The 16,370-nt window shown below is 43.9% G+C and overlaps 2 protein-coding genes across 3 annotated transcripts in view; one reads left to right on the forward strand and one right to left on the reverse strand.

Annotated features, from left to right (window-relative positions):
• LOC147712344 (uncharacterized) overlaps positions 1–3,550 on the reverse strand; it is a 69,330-nt gene extending 65,780 nt beyond the window's left edge. Inside the window, exon 1 of the mRNA XM_086923038.1 lies at positions 3,361–3,550. Within this exon, the coding sequence (XP_086779164.1) occupies positions 3,361–3,384 (24 nt within the window). The 5' untranslated portion in view covers positions 3,385–3,550. The remainder of the gene's footprint in view (positions 1–3,360) is intronic.
• An 86-nt stretch (positions 3,551–3,636) lies between these two features.
• Positions 3,637–16,370, forward strand: part of LOC147712345 (uncharacterized) — a 104,899-nt gene continuing 92,165 nt past the window's right edge. For both annotated transcript variants that reach the window (XM_086923039.1, XM_086923040.1), the window contains exon 1: positions 3,637–3,922. In XM_086923039.1, coding sequence (XP_086779165.1) covers positions 3,881–3,922 — 42 coding nt within the window. In that variant the 5' untranslated portion in view covers positions 3,637–3,880. The remainder of the gene's footprint in view (positions 3,923–16,370) is intronic.

Consider the following 16,370-nt stretch of genomic DNA (forward strand, 5'->3'; position numbering starts at 1 on the left):
TAAAAACCCATGTAAAACTGGAGTGACTGTGGATGCCGCATATCTAGTATCTACTGCAGGCACTGTGTAAAATTCAGAACAAGTAAGTCAGATGGCCTCGTCCTTAGCTTCAGTCTCTATGATCTAACACAAATTGTATTGAGAAGATTCAAATTGTCTCTCTCTTCCTCAGCCTCTTGGATACTGTCTGAGCTATAGCTGGATAGACATCCATTAAGAAACTTTAGATTTGGTGAAACCTTTGTATAAAAAATAAATTAAATACCTTAGTGGTATCAAGTGCTGTGCTGGGTCGAGGCAGGAGGCAGAATGTAACTGTAAAATATTGTATAATAAGTGGGATTTATTTGGCATGATTGGCGACTTGCTTCAGTTTCTTATTAACATATTGTATTTTTTACAGTAAGATACATTTTCGACAGGTCTGAAGATCTGCGTTTAGAATACCATGCTCCTTAGCCAGTCTAGATGTTCTCTATGACACTGCTGTTAATGATCACCATGAGACTAGGAAAATGAAGATGGGGAGGAGGTTCTAGCTGTTTTGGATTTTAGTAAGCCTACTTGTTTCAAACTATTTGCAAAATTATCATGAAACGAGTCTCCAATATCAGCTTGTAGTACCTTGCAACACGTGTCATAAGCTGCTTCCAGTTTGAGTTTCATCTTATCTCACAGTATTTTTTCTACTTTAATGTCACTATTGCACTTTTTTCTGCTGGTGGAGGACTTTGTTAGAGTGGCTGATAGTAAAGTTCTAATAAAATGCTCTGACCTTGCAACAGGATATGTATTAGTTAACTGGGACTACGAGACCATGAATGAATATCAAGTCTAAACAGTTTGCTTTTGAATGCATAAAAGGTGTGTGAAAATGCTTTAGTTTGCGGGTGCCCATATCAAGACACACATATAAGTCAAGGCCAAAATATGGAGAATAAATATGGAAACAATGGTTCACAGGCATTGGAAGTAGGGCCCTGGGAGGGGTGCTGCATTACCCTCGAAATAACCCAGTTTGAGTTCAGAAGATAAAGGAGTATTAAAGATGCCTTTAAATTAAGTTTTTATCTTGCCGCATTTACTGTGCATTCAAAGACAGAGGTCATATCTTCTTACAAAGTGCTGCTCATTCAAAAAAATATTTTGGTGTTTCCTTGAATTTTTTTGAATGCCCAACTTAGAGGACTTTGTGAACTTAACTAAGGGACCATCTTGCTGGTTAAAGTGAGCAATAAATAATAGGTTGTAGGGTGTCATTTTTTCCCAAACACAGCAAAATTGGCATTTAAATATAATATCTGTAAATGAACTGTACAAATATATTAGAAATTACCAAGTTAGGAAAGCACAAACGAAGCAATTTCTTTTGTAAACAAAGATTTTAATAGGATTAAACCAAATCAATACACTTGGCGTGAAATTATATACTTGGCGTGAAAAGATATATTCGCTGAAACCAGACTTCTCCACATTAGTTTGTGTGCTATATAGTGTTATCAGTAAAACTTTATGCCTGTGCAAATTTAGTGTCCATTTTAATGGTTTCAAGATTCAAGTTCATTTTATTTACATAGTTTGTTAAAACCATTGCAGCACAAAAACATTTCATTACAAACCCATAAAATATCCATAATTATAAAAAAGGTAAAACATTCTATTAAAAAGACTGTACATTAAACGTTCAGATATAGGCAGACCATTGATCAGGCAGGTTATATCCAGAAATGCATATCACAATTATTTACACCACAGTAATTCTTGGATATAATACTTTGTTTATAAAAGCATAAGTAAATTTTAAAAGTTTGTTTTTAGTCAATGTTTTTAATTTCTGGCAATTTCTTAGTGCATGCTGTCAAAAATGTTACCAAGGCGCAGTTTACTTGGGGATCACTTGGAGCAAGGCATGCCAGAACTGCTTGCCTCCTAGTTCGAATTCCCCGCTGGTTGAATTTTGCTTTTAATATTTGTTGCCGTTCTTGCAAGAGTTGTTTGCAGGAGCATAATAGATGCAACAGGTCTTCTGATGCTAACCCGCATAGGCGGCATCTAGGGTCCGCCTTCTTCTTCAGCCAGGGTGGAGAATGCTGAGTGCCGGGCGACAAGCCAAGTCTAAACTTCATAAACCTAATTTTTGTATGCTTGGCGTAACCCGTGTTAAAGTACTTCTGGGCTGCTTGCTCACAGTACGTATTCAGAGTCATCCAGCCGTGAGACCTTTCAGCAAGTGAAGCTTTATCCTCCAGCCACGATAGATATTTGACTGATTTCCAGGTTAATTTCTTGAGTACACCGAAGCTAGTGGGAGTTTCCCACAGCAGGTTCAGTCCCAGTTTGTTTAGTCCTTCTTTGAGATATTCCGCTGCAGGTGAGGTAATATGTCTGCTCATCTCTTTCCACAGCTGCGCGTTTAATGACCCTGGAGCGGCTCTTCGTATTTTGTCCCACGTTATAATATGTGTCCCATGTCTCGCAAGTGATTGCTTCTGGATACCAAACTCAAGCCTTATTTGCGAGAGGGGGTATATTCGGGCAGTCCGAATATAATTCTAATCGGGTTTGTAACTGTGGAGTCCAGTAATTTGGCGCCTCTTCCTTTCTGGGCTTCACTTCCATAAGTTATTGCTGGCAGTAACTTTGCACAAATCTGTTATATTTAGCTTGGCTGACATCCCTGCTGCTCAGCTGGTGTGGGTCTTGGAATGCCTGATGTCATCATAGAATCTTGGGTGCCTGGCTGGTGTGTGGAGTGGCAGTTGATGGCAGGCAAGCTGAGTGGCAGGGAGGCCACTTCTGGTGGGGTTATTCTCATCTTAACTCTTTTACTTGAAACTGGAACTAAGCTTTATTAAATCCAGCTTTTTATATACCTGACTCAAGAACTTCTTTATGTACAACAGAATCACCTCGACAATAGGAAGAATCGACGGGCCATTTTAATGGAAAGTATGCGATCTGTAAATAAAAGTGCACGACCATACCATGCTTGGTAATATATTTGCAACAGTATGTTCCAAAATGCACCACCAGCTACATACAACTCCGGTGCTGAACACATTTGCTACACTTAATCTGGGTTTTAACGCGTGGGATTTTCACAATGCTATGCCTACTTCAGTGATGAAACATTAATAGCAGCACCCACACTCTGAAAATTGTTCCAGCACTACTGCATTGATTCACGCACATTATTTCTCAAAACTCCGTAGTCGGTTGTATTTCCACCCTGGATACAGATGATCCGGGGGGGTGGATTTGGAAGCTAACATGAGGCAAAAAGAAACATCCATGTACCAATCGCCCATCCCCTACACAGATCTCAAGGTACCGTGGAAATGTAACTACAACTTTCCTCACCTTATTTGAAAGCAGCAGGGACATTTCGCAGCCGGTAATGAATGTAATTTCCAGGTCAACGATTAGTGACTGCGCTGTAGCAAAGCAGCGGTGAATAACAGACTTCAGACCCCCAGTAGCACAGGTCACTCCTCATACCCTGCCTAGGAAGAAGACATTTTGTGGATCCTACTGAAGAGGCCCAGAAGAGGAGACACTACCTCACAACGCGCGCATGTTCTATAGATTAGTATTTCAGCACTGAGCATGCGCGTGGCAGAGAGACTAGTGTCTTTTGTTCGAGCATGGCTCAACAGGCACGCGCTGCTTCCGGACTTACTTTATGCCTGCAGGCATATTCTTTCCTATATTGTCTAATTCTTTCAGTAGAGACTGTGGGGGGTTTATATGTAGGCTACTTCCAATCGACCTTCCGAGGCAGCCGCAGACAGTAAGCTGCTGTTTGGGGTGTTTTTGTTCGATTTTCCAGTAATACCTCTGCTTACACCCTCGTCTGTAAAATAGGAGTTGCAGAATAATAATGAAAAACAGAAAGGATGAGTCCCAGAGGAGTTCTGATCAGGTGAGTGTGACATATTGTGATGTCCCTGTTGTGTGTATGCGGACTGTTAGCAGGTTTACTTCAATATACATACTATATTGAGTAAGCAATGCAAGCTGAAGTGTTTGAACGTTCGTATCCGTTATTGTGATGTGTAGAAATGGGAGTATTTAACTCTGTAATAATTACGAGGTCCTTCTATGTGATATTTCACGCATACTTTATTTGTTTAGTAGCAATTGTTGAAACTAATTGCGGGGAAACTGGTTTGTGTTCAGTACATATAGAAGTGTAAAATGGAAAGCGAATATCAATCAAATAAGAATATTACAAGTCACTGAAGTGTTCTTGCATGCATGCCAATAGACCCGATTCAGGCGGGAGACTACCGATTTTTCAAGCCAAAAATGGCTTTATTTGAGCTATCTCCCGCCTGAAATTGCATTTTCTACAATAGAAGTCAATGGGGAGTTTTCATTCTCCCGATTTTTTTTATTGTAAATCTCCCACGTCCCTGTCCTAAAATGTTGGCAGGTATGTGTTCTTGCCATACGGTATTGGTAGGGCAGGTGCACATCTAGTTTTAACAATCCTGATATGTTTCTCAAATTTGTTGGTGCTCCACAAGTGACGTTGAGTGTCCCACGGCGTCTGCTACAATATGATTCAACTGAGAAACCAGTGAGCCACTGGTTCCATCCTTATGTGCACACCATGTATGAGTCTAAAGTGATGGAACATATCTCGGACACTATGACCTACATGAAGTTGGACAATAACCCCACACGAGAATTCATGAAGAATCTACAAAACATTTTAGAGAAGGCCCATGAAGCAGGCACTATCAATGATAGAACAAAGAATGTTCTCACAAAATCCAATCCGAAGAGCCCAACCTTAAGAATGGTACCAAAAATGCACAAAAATATTATGGACCCTCCTCTGAGACCCATAGTCTCTACATGTGGTAGCTTACACAAACCGATTGGCCAACTCCTGGACAAATACCTCCAGCCCACGGTACAAGCCATGAGAACATACGTAAAGGACACTACCCATTTCATTTCTAAATTACAAGAGCTAACCATTGATCCAGAAGACAAACTAGTGCTCTGCACCACGGATGTACGTTCACTTTATACCACTATACCCCACTCCATGGGAATAGAAGCGATCGAGCAGGCGCTGCTAAATACTGATTTGGATGTATCTTTCCAAACGTTTTTGATGGAGCTAATGCTTTTCACACTGTACCAAAGTTACTTCACGTACCAAGACACATGATATCAACAACTAGTTGGAATGGCCATGGGCAATTCAGCGGCGCCAGTATACGCCAACATATTCATGCAATACTATGAGGAGACTCACATCTTTGCCAACAAGAAATGGACAGACAATCTTAAACTTCTGATACGCTATATTGACGACATATTCATTATCTGGAAGAACACCAAGGAAGAACTACAAACGTCTCTCACTGAATTTAATCAAATTGATGAACGCATCCAGTTGACCTGGGAAATATCTGACAAATCAGTAAGCTTCTTAGATGTCAAAATTACCATTAACAAACAAGGCTTTGAAACAGACCTGTTTGTAAAACCAACAGATAGAAACAACATGCTTCACTTTACAAGTTTTCATGAGCCCAACCTCAAAAAACACCTTCCTTTTTCACAAGTGGCACGTGTTAAAAGAATAACGTCGGATCCCAACAAACTTGAACAAAGAATCGATGAAATTGCCACTAAATTTCACAAAAGAGGGTACCCTGAAGACATTATTGAGGAATCCAAACATAGGATTTCAAACATTGACAGGAAGAAATTGTTACAACCCAGTCAAAAGAAACAACAGACCTGCATAGTTGTAGTTTCAAAATACTCTACTTCTAGCGCTAAATTCAAGAGGATTATATTTCAACATTGGCCACTGCTAAACCTTGAACCTGATTTTAATCAGATCTTTTTGGGACCTCCACTGTTTGCTTTCACTAGAGCACGCAACCTAGGAGAATTGTTGCAATATAAACCGGCGACAACAACCATATTTACAGGCACTAAAGCATGTCTGAACTTCGGAAACTGCAATAGCATTATTGAAGGAAACAAGATCAATCATCCCATGAAAGGATATGAGGTGAAACTTAAAGTTAACGCCACATGTGATTCCAGTAATGTCATATATGCTCTCAAATGCCCATGTGGCAAACTATATGTTGGAAAAACGGAGCGCCGTAAAAAAATCAGACTTACTGAACATAAATCAAACATTTGTCTCAAAAACATGAAATCGTCACTGGCAACCCACTTTGTTGAAGAAAAACATAACATCTCTCAAATGAAGTTTTTCATATTGGAAACTATTCCCAAAGTTGAAGGTAGCGATAACACCAAATTCCTACTTCAAAGAGAAAATGCCTGGATACAAAAACTTTCAACACACAAGCCGTTCGGCTTAAATGACAGAATTGAACTATCTTGTTACCTTTGAAAAGGCTCAAAGGTCGACCATGTAGCCCCTGTGAGATTTCACTTTGATGTTTCATTGTTTTGTTTCTTGAGTGTGTTATTTTTTAATGTTTACCACCCATGCATCGTGAACAACTGTCAAATGTATTGGGCTACAATACACCCCAACACTCATACCCTTCCAATCACCCCACATAATTAGCCAGGATTCAATAGTATGCCCGGTTAAGATTTATGCGACCAACGCCGATCCCTATGGGTTCGAACCCCCATAGTACGACTACCACGTTTTTAATTTTCTTCTATTTTCAATAACTTATACTTTCACATTTATCCTAGAACATGCTAGATCTTGGCATGTACCTTAACATATACATTTACACACTGCCGGCCCACCACGTAGGAATTTCCTCGATTCAAACGCGAGTCGGTCTTCAGTTACATTCATCACGTGATCGGAACCCAATAACTTGAATAAACGCGGTCAATGGCGGATACGTCCATACCGGCGTTCGTGAGACGAGAACGATCGTGCAGATACAATGACGAACCTTCAGGAATAATCTTTAAAGGTTAGTTACCCGGGGACATTGGTCCCAGTGCGGCAGTAATGTGGCTTCCAACCGCATTTAAACGTTCTCTTACAAGTTTTCTTTCTACGTTTTCTACCCACAGAGACAATCACGCTAACCCATAGAAACAGCGACATGTAAGAGGGTCGATATAATCTTTTATTTAAACACATGGGCATTCAGGTTTTTTAAGGTGATACCTTAAACTCTCACTTATCATTATCACGACCCAACATGAAGAGATCACTACACACCCCATTATGCCCAGGTTGCATATGAGACTCATTGACAGTTTGTTTATTTATGTTTTATTTTTATAGTGTCTTTTCCCTGATGAAGGGCACAATTAGTGGCCCGAAATGCATTGGATCTGTCTGAAGGACTATGTCACATGTTGAAAATGATGATAATTGACAGATTATTAAATGACATATATGGAATATTTTTGGAAATTATTTGAAGAATAAAAACAGTAAATATCGAACACACTAAATGTTTAGTGAATCCTCTGTTCCTTAGGAGGAATGATTGTGTGCACATAAGGATGGAACCAGTGGCTCACTGGTTTCACAGTTGAATCTTCTTGCCATACGGAGCATGAAAGCCAAGTGCATTATAAAGACAAAGAATTCTAAGGTCACTTACAATATTCTGAAAATGTACTTGATGGGGAGCATTGTGTGCATACCAAGATTATACAGGGGCTTGGAACCTGTCCTTTGCTTACCATTGGTTGACTTTCCAGTCACTCTCATCGGCCTGCTTCTTATTTATGTCCTAACTTGTCAATCTTGTGTTTATCCCTTTTATGTAGCATAGCCTCTTTATCATCTTTTTTGATTGGCTGGCTTCCAAGCTTCCACTTGTTACTTCTCTTCACCACTCTCACCCTTTCTATTGCTTCTGCCCCCTGCACTCCATGTTGCTACCCCACCCAGGCCCTCCTCTATAACCAGTTGCTTCGCCTCCCTACCCTCATATTGCTTCCCCTGCCTGCGCCCTCCCTGTGCAGCACACCTTTTGTTGCCCCCCCTTTGTTGCTCCACACCAGCGCTCCCCATTGTTACTTGCCCCACCCAGACTTAAATAAAGAGCTTTTGTGCATTTTTTTCTTTTTATTTATCAATCTAACTCAGATCAACAAATAAAGAGAACAAAAGCATGTGCGTTATTTTATTTGCATGGACCTACAAAATGACGTGGCCGACCGAGTGATGGGCTTTTTATTTCTTATTTAGGCACTGCAGCAAATGGGGTGGGCCCCTTTGGTCCGCCGGAACCTTTGCTCAAATTACTACTATGTTCTTGAGCTATTACTGTGAGCAAGTCTCGTTACTTGAGTCTCACAGTAAATACACAGTAATTGGACTGAGCGTTCCAACCGCCAGTTCTGACTTTTAAGATAAGGTAGTTGATGCATAAATAGGGGTAGCTGGGCTGGTGAAAACGTGAGCACATACATGTGCAGGCTGTGCATGTGAGACTACAGCTTCCCATAGCAGGGTGTTTGTGCACAGGTAGCTTGGCCCAGAAGGCAGAGTTCACGGATTGGTACTCACCTGGGGTAGGCCTGATCATATGATTGTTTCTTCATAGTGCAAGTGTGTAGCGTTTACTGTGAAGTTTGTGTTATTTTCCCTGTATTTTACATCACAGGAGAGATCTACCCTAAAGTACAGTTTTGCGCTACTTAGGCGTACAAAGTCCACAAAGGTACCAAACTGGGGTAAAAAAAACATGCACACTGATTTTGAATTTGCCATACCAAATAACCCGCATACACATCTTAAGGTACTTCAAGGTGTGTCATATTTCCGGCTCTGCTCATAATCAGATTAAAGGCCGTTGTCCCCCTTACTGGGCCAAGTTAATCACTTTGCTCTCAGCAGAATTAATATTCAAGGTCTGCCAACTGAAAAGGGCAATCAACAGTGATGGACCTAGTTTCTGAGAGAGGGAAATGACGGGGAGGACATTTGCATCTGATAATTAGCTTGTCACACTGCACCTGTGATGGGACAGCCCAGGCCCACTGGAACAAAGGAAGAAGCCCAGACCTCTGGAGCCAACAGAGGAGGGACTCGCATATTAACTTTTTGTGGGAAAGTATCAAGCAGTATTTTCAACTAGGGGCAGAAAAGGAGCTCTTGAACTTGAAATCACCATTTTGGAGTGTCCTAGAATGCTGTGCAGGAGGGTCAGGACAAGGGTTGATGGATGATGTGGCATTCTAGGAATGGCTAGCGGGTTCTGTCCCCTAAACTTAACACCCCCCTCCCCCATTAGAAACATGTCGCAGAGGAGAAACAGTTAAGAATACCCTGGACCTGGAAGCAACAATGATGAAAGGATGCCCCGCAGGAAGGTGTGGCCACCTGATGCCCTGCAAGGATGGGCTAAGGACTTTGACTCCACCTGACACTTAAGACTAAGATGGGTATCTCCAGGGCCAGTAGTGCTAGCCAGCTTTGGCCACCTAAAGGCCAGTTGGGCAGTAGGACCTACTATGGGTCTTTAGAGGTTCTTCTAGACATTCTGTGGACTTGCCCCTGACTGCACTGCTGTCACACAGTTGCCCTTCAAGATAACCATGTTGATTGGGGAGTGCGGCAGGGAGCGTGTTCTGCTGGCTGAATGTGGAGGTGCTTTGGAAGACGACCGTAAGCAGAAGTGAAACTCTGGAGCGCTGGCAGAGGAAAGGTTGATGCATTGAGCAGTAAAAACCAGCTCCCCTTGCAAAGCACCCTTTAGAGGCCAAACTGGAATGAAACGTGCATACTGAGTTTGCATTTGACCTCCAATAACCCACGTACACATCTTATGGGACTTCAACGTTTGTTGTATCTGATTACAGGCCGTTGTCTCCCTTACTGGTCCAAGCTTATTTTTTTGCTCCCAACAGAATGCTCAAAGGCCTTCCTACACAAAAGATAAATCAACAGTGATTGTCCTAGTAATTAAGAGAAGGAAGGGATGGGGAAGAAAGTTGCATCTGATAATTACCTTGTCAGACTGCATCTGCAATGCAGGACTAAGACTGGTCTCTCCAGGGCCAGTGGTGCTGGCCTGCTTTTGCACCCTGAGGACCAGTTGGGCAGAAGGACATACTGAGGGACTTTAGATGGCTCTACTAGGACTTTTGTGGACTGGTCCCTGACTCGGCTTCTGGCACACAGTTGACCTTCAAGATGGCCAAGAGGCCATGGGGATTGGGAAGCGTGGCAGGCAGAATGTTCTGCTTGCTGGATGTGGATGTGTTTTGGAAGACACCGCATAGCAGAAGTGAAACTCAGGAGCATTGAGCAGTAGAAATCCAGCTCCCCTAGCAAAGCACCCTTTAGAGGACCGAAGGGCAGCAGAGAATTCTTTTGGTGGCTGGGGCTGGCCACCAGGAGCAAAACAAGCTAAAGATGGAGAAAATCAACTAAACAGACTCAGGAATATGCAGCTTTAAAGTTATGCCCCTTTTTGGAACAAAAACGAGCGTGTAGGGCTTCGCCCGACCTCCAAGGAACATCCCTAGGAAGGGCCAAACCCCCAGGGGTCAACACAATCCCATTTAATAATTTTGAATGGGACGGGGACATGAGCCAGGCCCCCTCCCCAGAGGCTCGTTTGGTCCTGGGGTCCCCATTCCCTGGAGCCTGATGCAATTTAGGAGTCCTGGGTTTCCCCATGCCTATTTGGACAAAGATACTAGAAAGGCGGGGCCCAGGAGTAACTCGCTAAACCACTCCCAGCTCATGGGTTGGGGGAGTAGACCGTTCATTCTCTGTTTGCCCACAGGAAATACTAATGTCCAGCTAGGAATTTGAGATCCAAAGATAAAAGTAGTGGAGTGGCTCACTGGTTAGAGGCAGCAGACCCGAGAGCAGAGGATGGCCCAGGACCAGGGTTCAATTCCCGACACGGCAGGGTCGTGGACCAGGGTCAGCGGACTCGATAATTCTCACCTCGGTGCCTACTTTAACCAGGGATCACACTCGGCAACTCTGGGCATTAGCTTGCCTCATCTCCACAACGGCCCCCCACATACGCCGGGGATGCCTGGTTTCACCTTGGAGATAGCCAGTAGGGACCATCTCACAGGGAAAGCCAGGACGGGTTCCCCAGCGGTCTATTGCGCAGAGATACTCCTTCCGGAGTCGATTCTAGCGCGTTAGAAACCCACAATTAATTAAAAGCCTTGCTTACCGTCCCTCATGTTTGTTTGACAAGATGTGGTGGCAGGTCTTCTTTTACTTACTAGGCACTGTGTTACTGGAACGGCTTGCCTTATCATATCCGCATCTGTCCTGATTTTGTTAAATTCACGAACTTGCTTAAGACACTCCTATTTTAATCCTCAGTGTTACTATCTTGCCTGTGTTTATCTTCAGCACCTAGTTCCTCTGGTAGTACAACGGATACTCTTCAGAGGGTGGATGCTCTATTAAACTCCTCTTCAACGTACCCATTCTGAAGATTCGTTATTACCACAAAAGTGCCATATTTACTGTTATAATGAGTGATTTTCAATGTAAATGTGGCGACTATTAATTCTAGTGATGGCACATTGACAAAGTATAACAATTGTTTGCTTTTATTAATGTGGTCACACCTTCACAAAGCCAGTAGGCCTACCTTTTGTCTAATGACACCACTTTATATTGTGATATTGCATTTGGTATGGGTGGGGAGGTAACGTGATTATCAGGCTCAGGACTAAGGGTTCAATGTGATATGAGGGTCTCGTCAAAGGTACTGACATCTACCTGAATATATATATTTGTAATTTCAAGTGTAGTTAGTATTTAGTAGTGTATTACTTTTCCCGTTTAGAAAAAAAGCACTGAGTGTTGTTGTCATGTACCAGTGAATTGTGATTTCTAGCTCACACCACCTTGCCGAAGAACACCTTGGACTGCTCTGCTTCACTGCCCTAAGATTGACAAGTTCTACAGTGGGACACCGTTTTATCATCAATAATTTTATTGCAAATATTGAAGTGATGTTATCAATATTATTATAGAAGATGTCATGAGTGATGTAATATGTGAGAAAATTAGCAGTGCTTGGCGAGGGCACAATTTATAGTTACCTTAGGCTACGAATTATAGTTACTTGAGATAATTATAACTGTTACTGGTCATGATTTTTCTAGTTCAAAACATTATGTTGTCACTGAAATTTTCACCTATCTATACTGTTACTTTACCCGTAATTTTTTTCTGTGAATTTAAAGTTTTAAAAAAACCTTAAAGTAATATTTTATTACCATACGTAAAGCCAACCCCTCTTGCTGTGCATAACCTCCACTCAAGAGCAGCAGGGGTTTGGCCATGGGGCCAGGGCCTGTTTTCAATTCTATTGACCCCTCCCAGGTAAGGAACCCCGCATGGCCTTCGGCCGTGTGCAGCTTGGGCATAGCCCTGCAGTCAACAGCCCGCAGGCAGCCAGCTCTCTACCGAAAGAAGGGGGGTCACGTGACCACCTTCCCCAAGCCGCTATTGGCCCTGGGGACCCCATCCCCCTCAGGCCAAAGATTGTTGGGGGCACCCTGCTCCACTCCCTGAACATGTAGAGGCCCCAAGGGCCCCATCCCGGGACCAAAAAGATTTATATTAGAGGAGGGGACCACACACCTCTTTCCAGAGCCCAAATGGGCCCCAGGGCCCCCCTCCCCCAGGGCCATACACTAATTATAGGGGAGGGGGCCTGTGGGCCCCCAACCCTACAAGAGACCCCAGGAACTGCCTCCCCGTGGCCAAAATCTATTATATTAGGGCAGAGGTGCGCGATCCCCAGGTACCAAAGTCTTATTATAGGGGAGGTGGGACACAGGCCCCCTCTCCAAGCCACTGTGGCCCCAAGGACCCCATCCCGGAGTCTTTAAGGGGAGGAGGGCGAACAACCCTCCTCCCTGAGCCAATAGTGGCTCCGAAAACCCTATCCCTCGGGCCAAAACATGTATATTAAGGAGAGGGGGACGCGTGCCTCCCCAAGCCTTAATGGGCCCCATCCCCCAGTGCTTCAGTTATCTTTAAAGGTAGGAGGCAGGTGTCCCCTCTCCTCCCCGGGCCTAATGTGGCCCTGGTTAGCCCATTCCCTGTGGTCTGTATTATTTGCAGCAAGTTGGGGGCTCCCCCACGGTCCCAGCTGGCTCCCCTCATACTTCAGGAGCCGGCATTGCTCCTGCCCGGCGGGAGAGCTCGGTCTCCATGCTCCCTCCAGGTGGGACCCATCTGTGTTTGCCCGTGCAGGGAAAGAAAAGTCTACTCCTACCTGGCGGAGCAGTTTTATTAATGTTTACGTTTTTATTTATAATTATTATTATAATAATGTGTTTCACATTGTAAGGGGCATCCTGTCTGCACTTTCAAAAGGGATTAGAAATACTCTTGCAGGTGGGTGCAGTAAGTGACTGCCCCCTCCTGCTAGGGGATGCCTGGGGGATCCAAGGGAACTCCTTTCATATCTGAAGAGGGTTGTCCTCAGAGGCTCACTGACAGTGCGCCACTTTTTTGAGTTGCGCTTTCAGTGCACCTCCTGACATCTTCTTTGCTTTTGCTCCCACATCAATAATATGGTGTGGGCGCCTAGGTAAAGAGATTCCCTCATTTGCATGAGCCCATGCCCCCATGCAAATGAGGGAACACCCTCTTGAGATAGCGCTGGTGCTACATGTGTGCCAGCACTATCTGTATTACAGGCTGCAAAAGCACCTGCGGCCCCTCCTATAACACTAAAGTGCCCTGGGGGCACACAAAGCGCGCGCACAAGTTCGTTTGGCACCTGTGGCACTTAATATAATTTACAAGATTTACCAGATTCCAATTTACAACAGTTTAAGTCCTACCATTTCTTTGTGACCATTCTAAGTGGATGTGCTTAGGAATGATAATAGAAAAAAGCCATTGCCTCATTTTTAGTGGCCCAGTGCCTGACTTGTGACATTTTGCATTCTACCTCGATGCAGTTAGGCAACAAGAATTACAAAAGGCATTTCACATCACACTAACTTAAGGGATCTCTGTCCTGCACTTGAACTAAGCAAAGTTGTTCTTCAGTGAATTGACAGCTTTTCCTTTTCTGTTCATTCTGTTTAGAACATGCAAAAGCAGGAGGCCTTGAATCATTTGGGCTAGTCCAAATTCACGCTCAGCAACCATAAAGTGCAAAGAATATGACTAATACCACGCGTGCCATTGCAACGCGGGTACTACTACGCGTTGTCAATTACAACGACCTGCCCTTACATCGCATACTTTTACCACGCATATGCCTTTACCACGCATACCATTACAATGCAAAGGCATGCGTGTTCAAGGTATACTCAAGGAAATGTTTGAAAAGTAAGTGACACTGCCCTACCCTAATCCCTAGTTTAGTATCCCTACTCGACCCACCCTGCACGACCCCCCGACTCTACCCTAAACACTAAAACACTACCTTGCACTACACACACACACACCATAACACTACCCTAAAACCTAAAAAACTACTTCCAGCATTACCCTCCCCTAACCCCCAATCCACTCCCTATTCTTAAACACTGCCTTGCACGACCCCCCCCAACACTATCATAAACTCAAAAACACTACCCTGATGTACACATACACCACAACACTACCATAAACCCTAAAACACTAACCCCAGCACGACCCCTCGATCCCCAGTCCGCTCCCTACACTCAAACACTACCGTGCACGACCCCAGACACTTCCCTAAACTCTAAAAAAGTCCCCCCACCCCAGGCCCAATCCCCCTTACCTCTCTCTCCTCGTGGTTACTCTCTCCTCCTCTCAAGTCGGCTGAGGGGCGGTGCATGGTGCACTTCGTTGTGAGGAAACAGAATAGCCTCTGTTTCCTCACAACGAGGTGGATCGCCATTTCATCACATGCGTTCTAAAAGCGCATGCAATGTAAAAAAAATGCGTAGTAATGGCTACACATTATTACATTGCATGCGTTGTACGCTTGCAATGTAATGGCATGCGGGGAATCAGCCACGTTGTAATGGCTGTTTCCCAGTGCAAGTAATACCACTTCAACATTCAGTATAAGTCTGTACCTTAGCTATAACCCCGACAAAACATGCTCCTTGTCCTGTTGCCTAATCCACAACCAAACCTGTAGATGAACTCTTTCAAAAACCTATGTTTGATTTCAAGATCTTGCCCTAGCCTCACCTGTTGTTGCTCCTGCAAGCCTAACTAAGGCTCCTGGAAAGCTGTAGCTCTTGCGGGTGGTGCTGAGGGCCTTCCTGCCTGAGCTGTCTCAGAAGGTCCACAGTCTTGCATTATGAACAGCACCGTATGGTCCTACAGTGTTCTTTGGATCTGCTGACCACAGGTTATCCTCTGCTCAGGACATTGAAAACAGTGAGTTAGAGAACCAGTCATCTCAACAGCCTTGAGTGAAGGAGAGCAGGTAGTTGAAAGTCTGGTGGTGAAAACCCAGCGATAAAGCAACATTAAAAAATGTTCAATTTCATAACAGTTATACCATTCCAAGATGGCCACAAAATTCTGCACCACGCCGTATTTGGCAGCATGCTCCTTTTTAGGTCTCGCTGGTGTTAGCAGCGCATAGCGCTGCTCCAGCGAATGACCTATTGTTGTGGGTTTGTCGGGAATGGCGGACAGGGAGTGGTTACGCGCTTTACCTCGGCGATTTCACCTCGAGGACGCGCTTCTGCTGGCGGGCTTTGAGTCAACAGTGTGCACGCGCTCCGGAAGACGTGCTAGCATTCAGCAGCATGTGGGGCGGCTGGCGACATGCCGTGATAATTGCTTTCTGTATTCCGGCTTTGTTGTGGGGGCATGAGCGGCCGTCTCACTGGCGCCATGTAGTAGAACCTTCATTTGTAGGTGATCTTACAAATTGTGCTTACTCTGCTGCTGCTATACGCTATACATTTGTTTGTTTTCAACAAATCACTCATTTCAGTATGCGTAGCCTGCTGCTGCAGGTTACAGTCTGTTCGCGTTGAACAAATAATTCATTAGTTATACTTGACCTGCTGATGCTTAAGCTTTTGGTGTTTGTGGAGCTGTTCTTAGGTTGTTTGTCAAGCTGTACCGCCATTGAAAATGGGACCTCTTGATGTACAAAAAAACATAAAGAACATATGCGGCTGCTGGTACAATCTCTACACTAGTATATGTCATTACATTATTCAATCGTCACTACCGCCGTGTTATTCAAATTGTTTCGCACAAAAATTAAGGTCACCGGTAACATTTGTACATCTTATATTGAGTGGAATTGTGTCAGCATTTCCAAAGTGCTACTGCCACTGTGACCAAACTTTGCGGCTGCTCGTATCTGTACAATATTTATTTAACTCTTACACGTTCTTCCACATAACCAACTACTGCTGTGCCATATACGTCCTTTGCCCACAACTGACCTCTACTACTATCGTGCTTAACCACTGTG

The sequence above is a fragment of the Lissotriton vulgaris genome, chromosome 5 (genome assembly GCF_964263255.1).
Source record: "Lissotriton vulgaris chromosome 5, aLisVul1.2, whole genome shotgun sequence".
In the NCBI taxonomy this organism is placed as follows: domain Eukaryota; kingdom Metazoa; phylum Chordata; class Amphibia; order Caudata; family Salamandridae; genus Lissotriton; species Lissotriton vulgaris.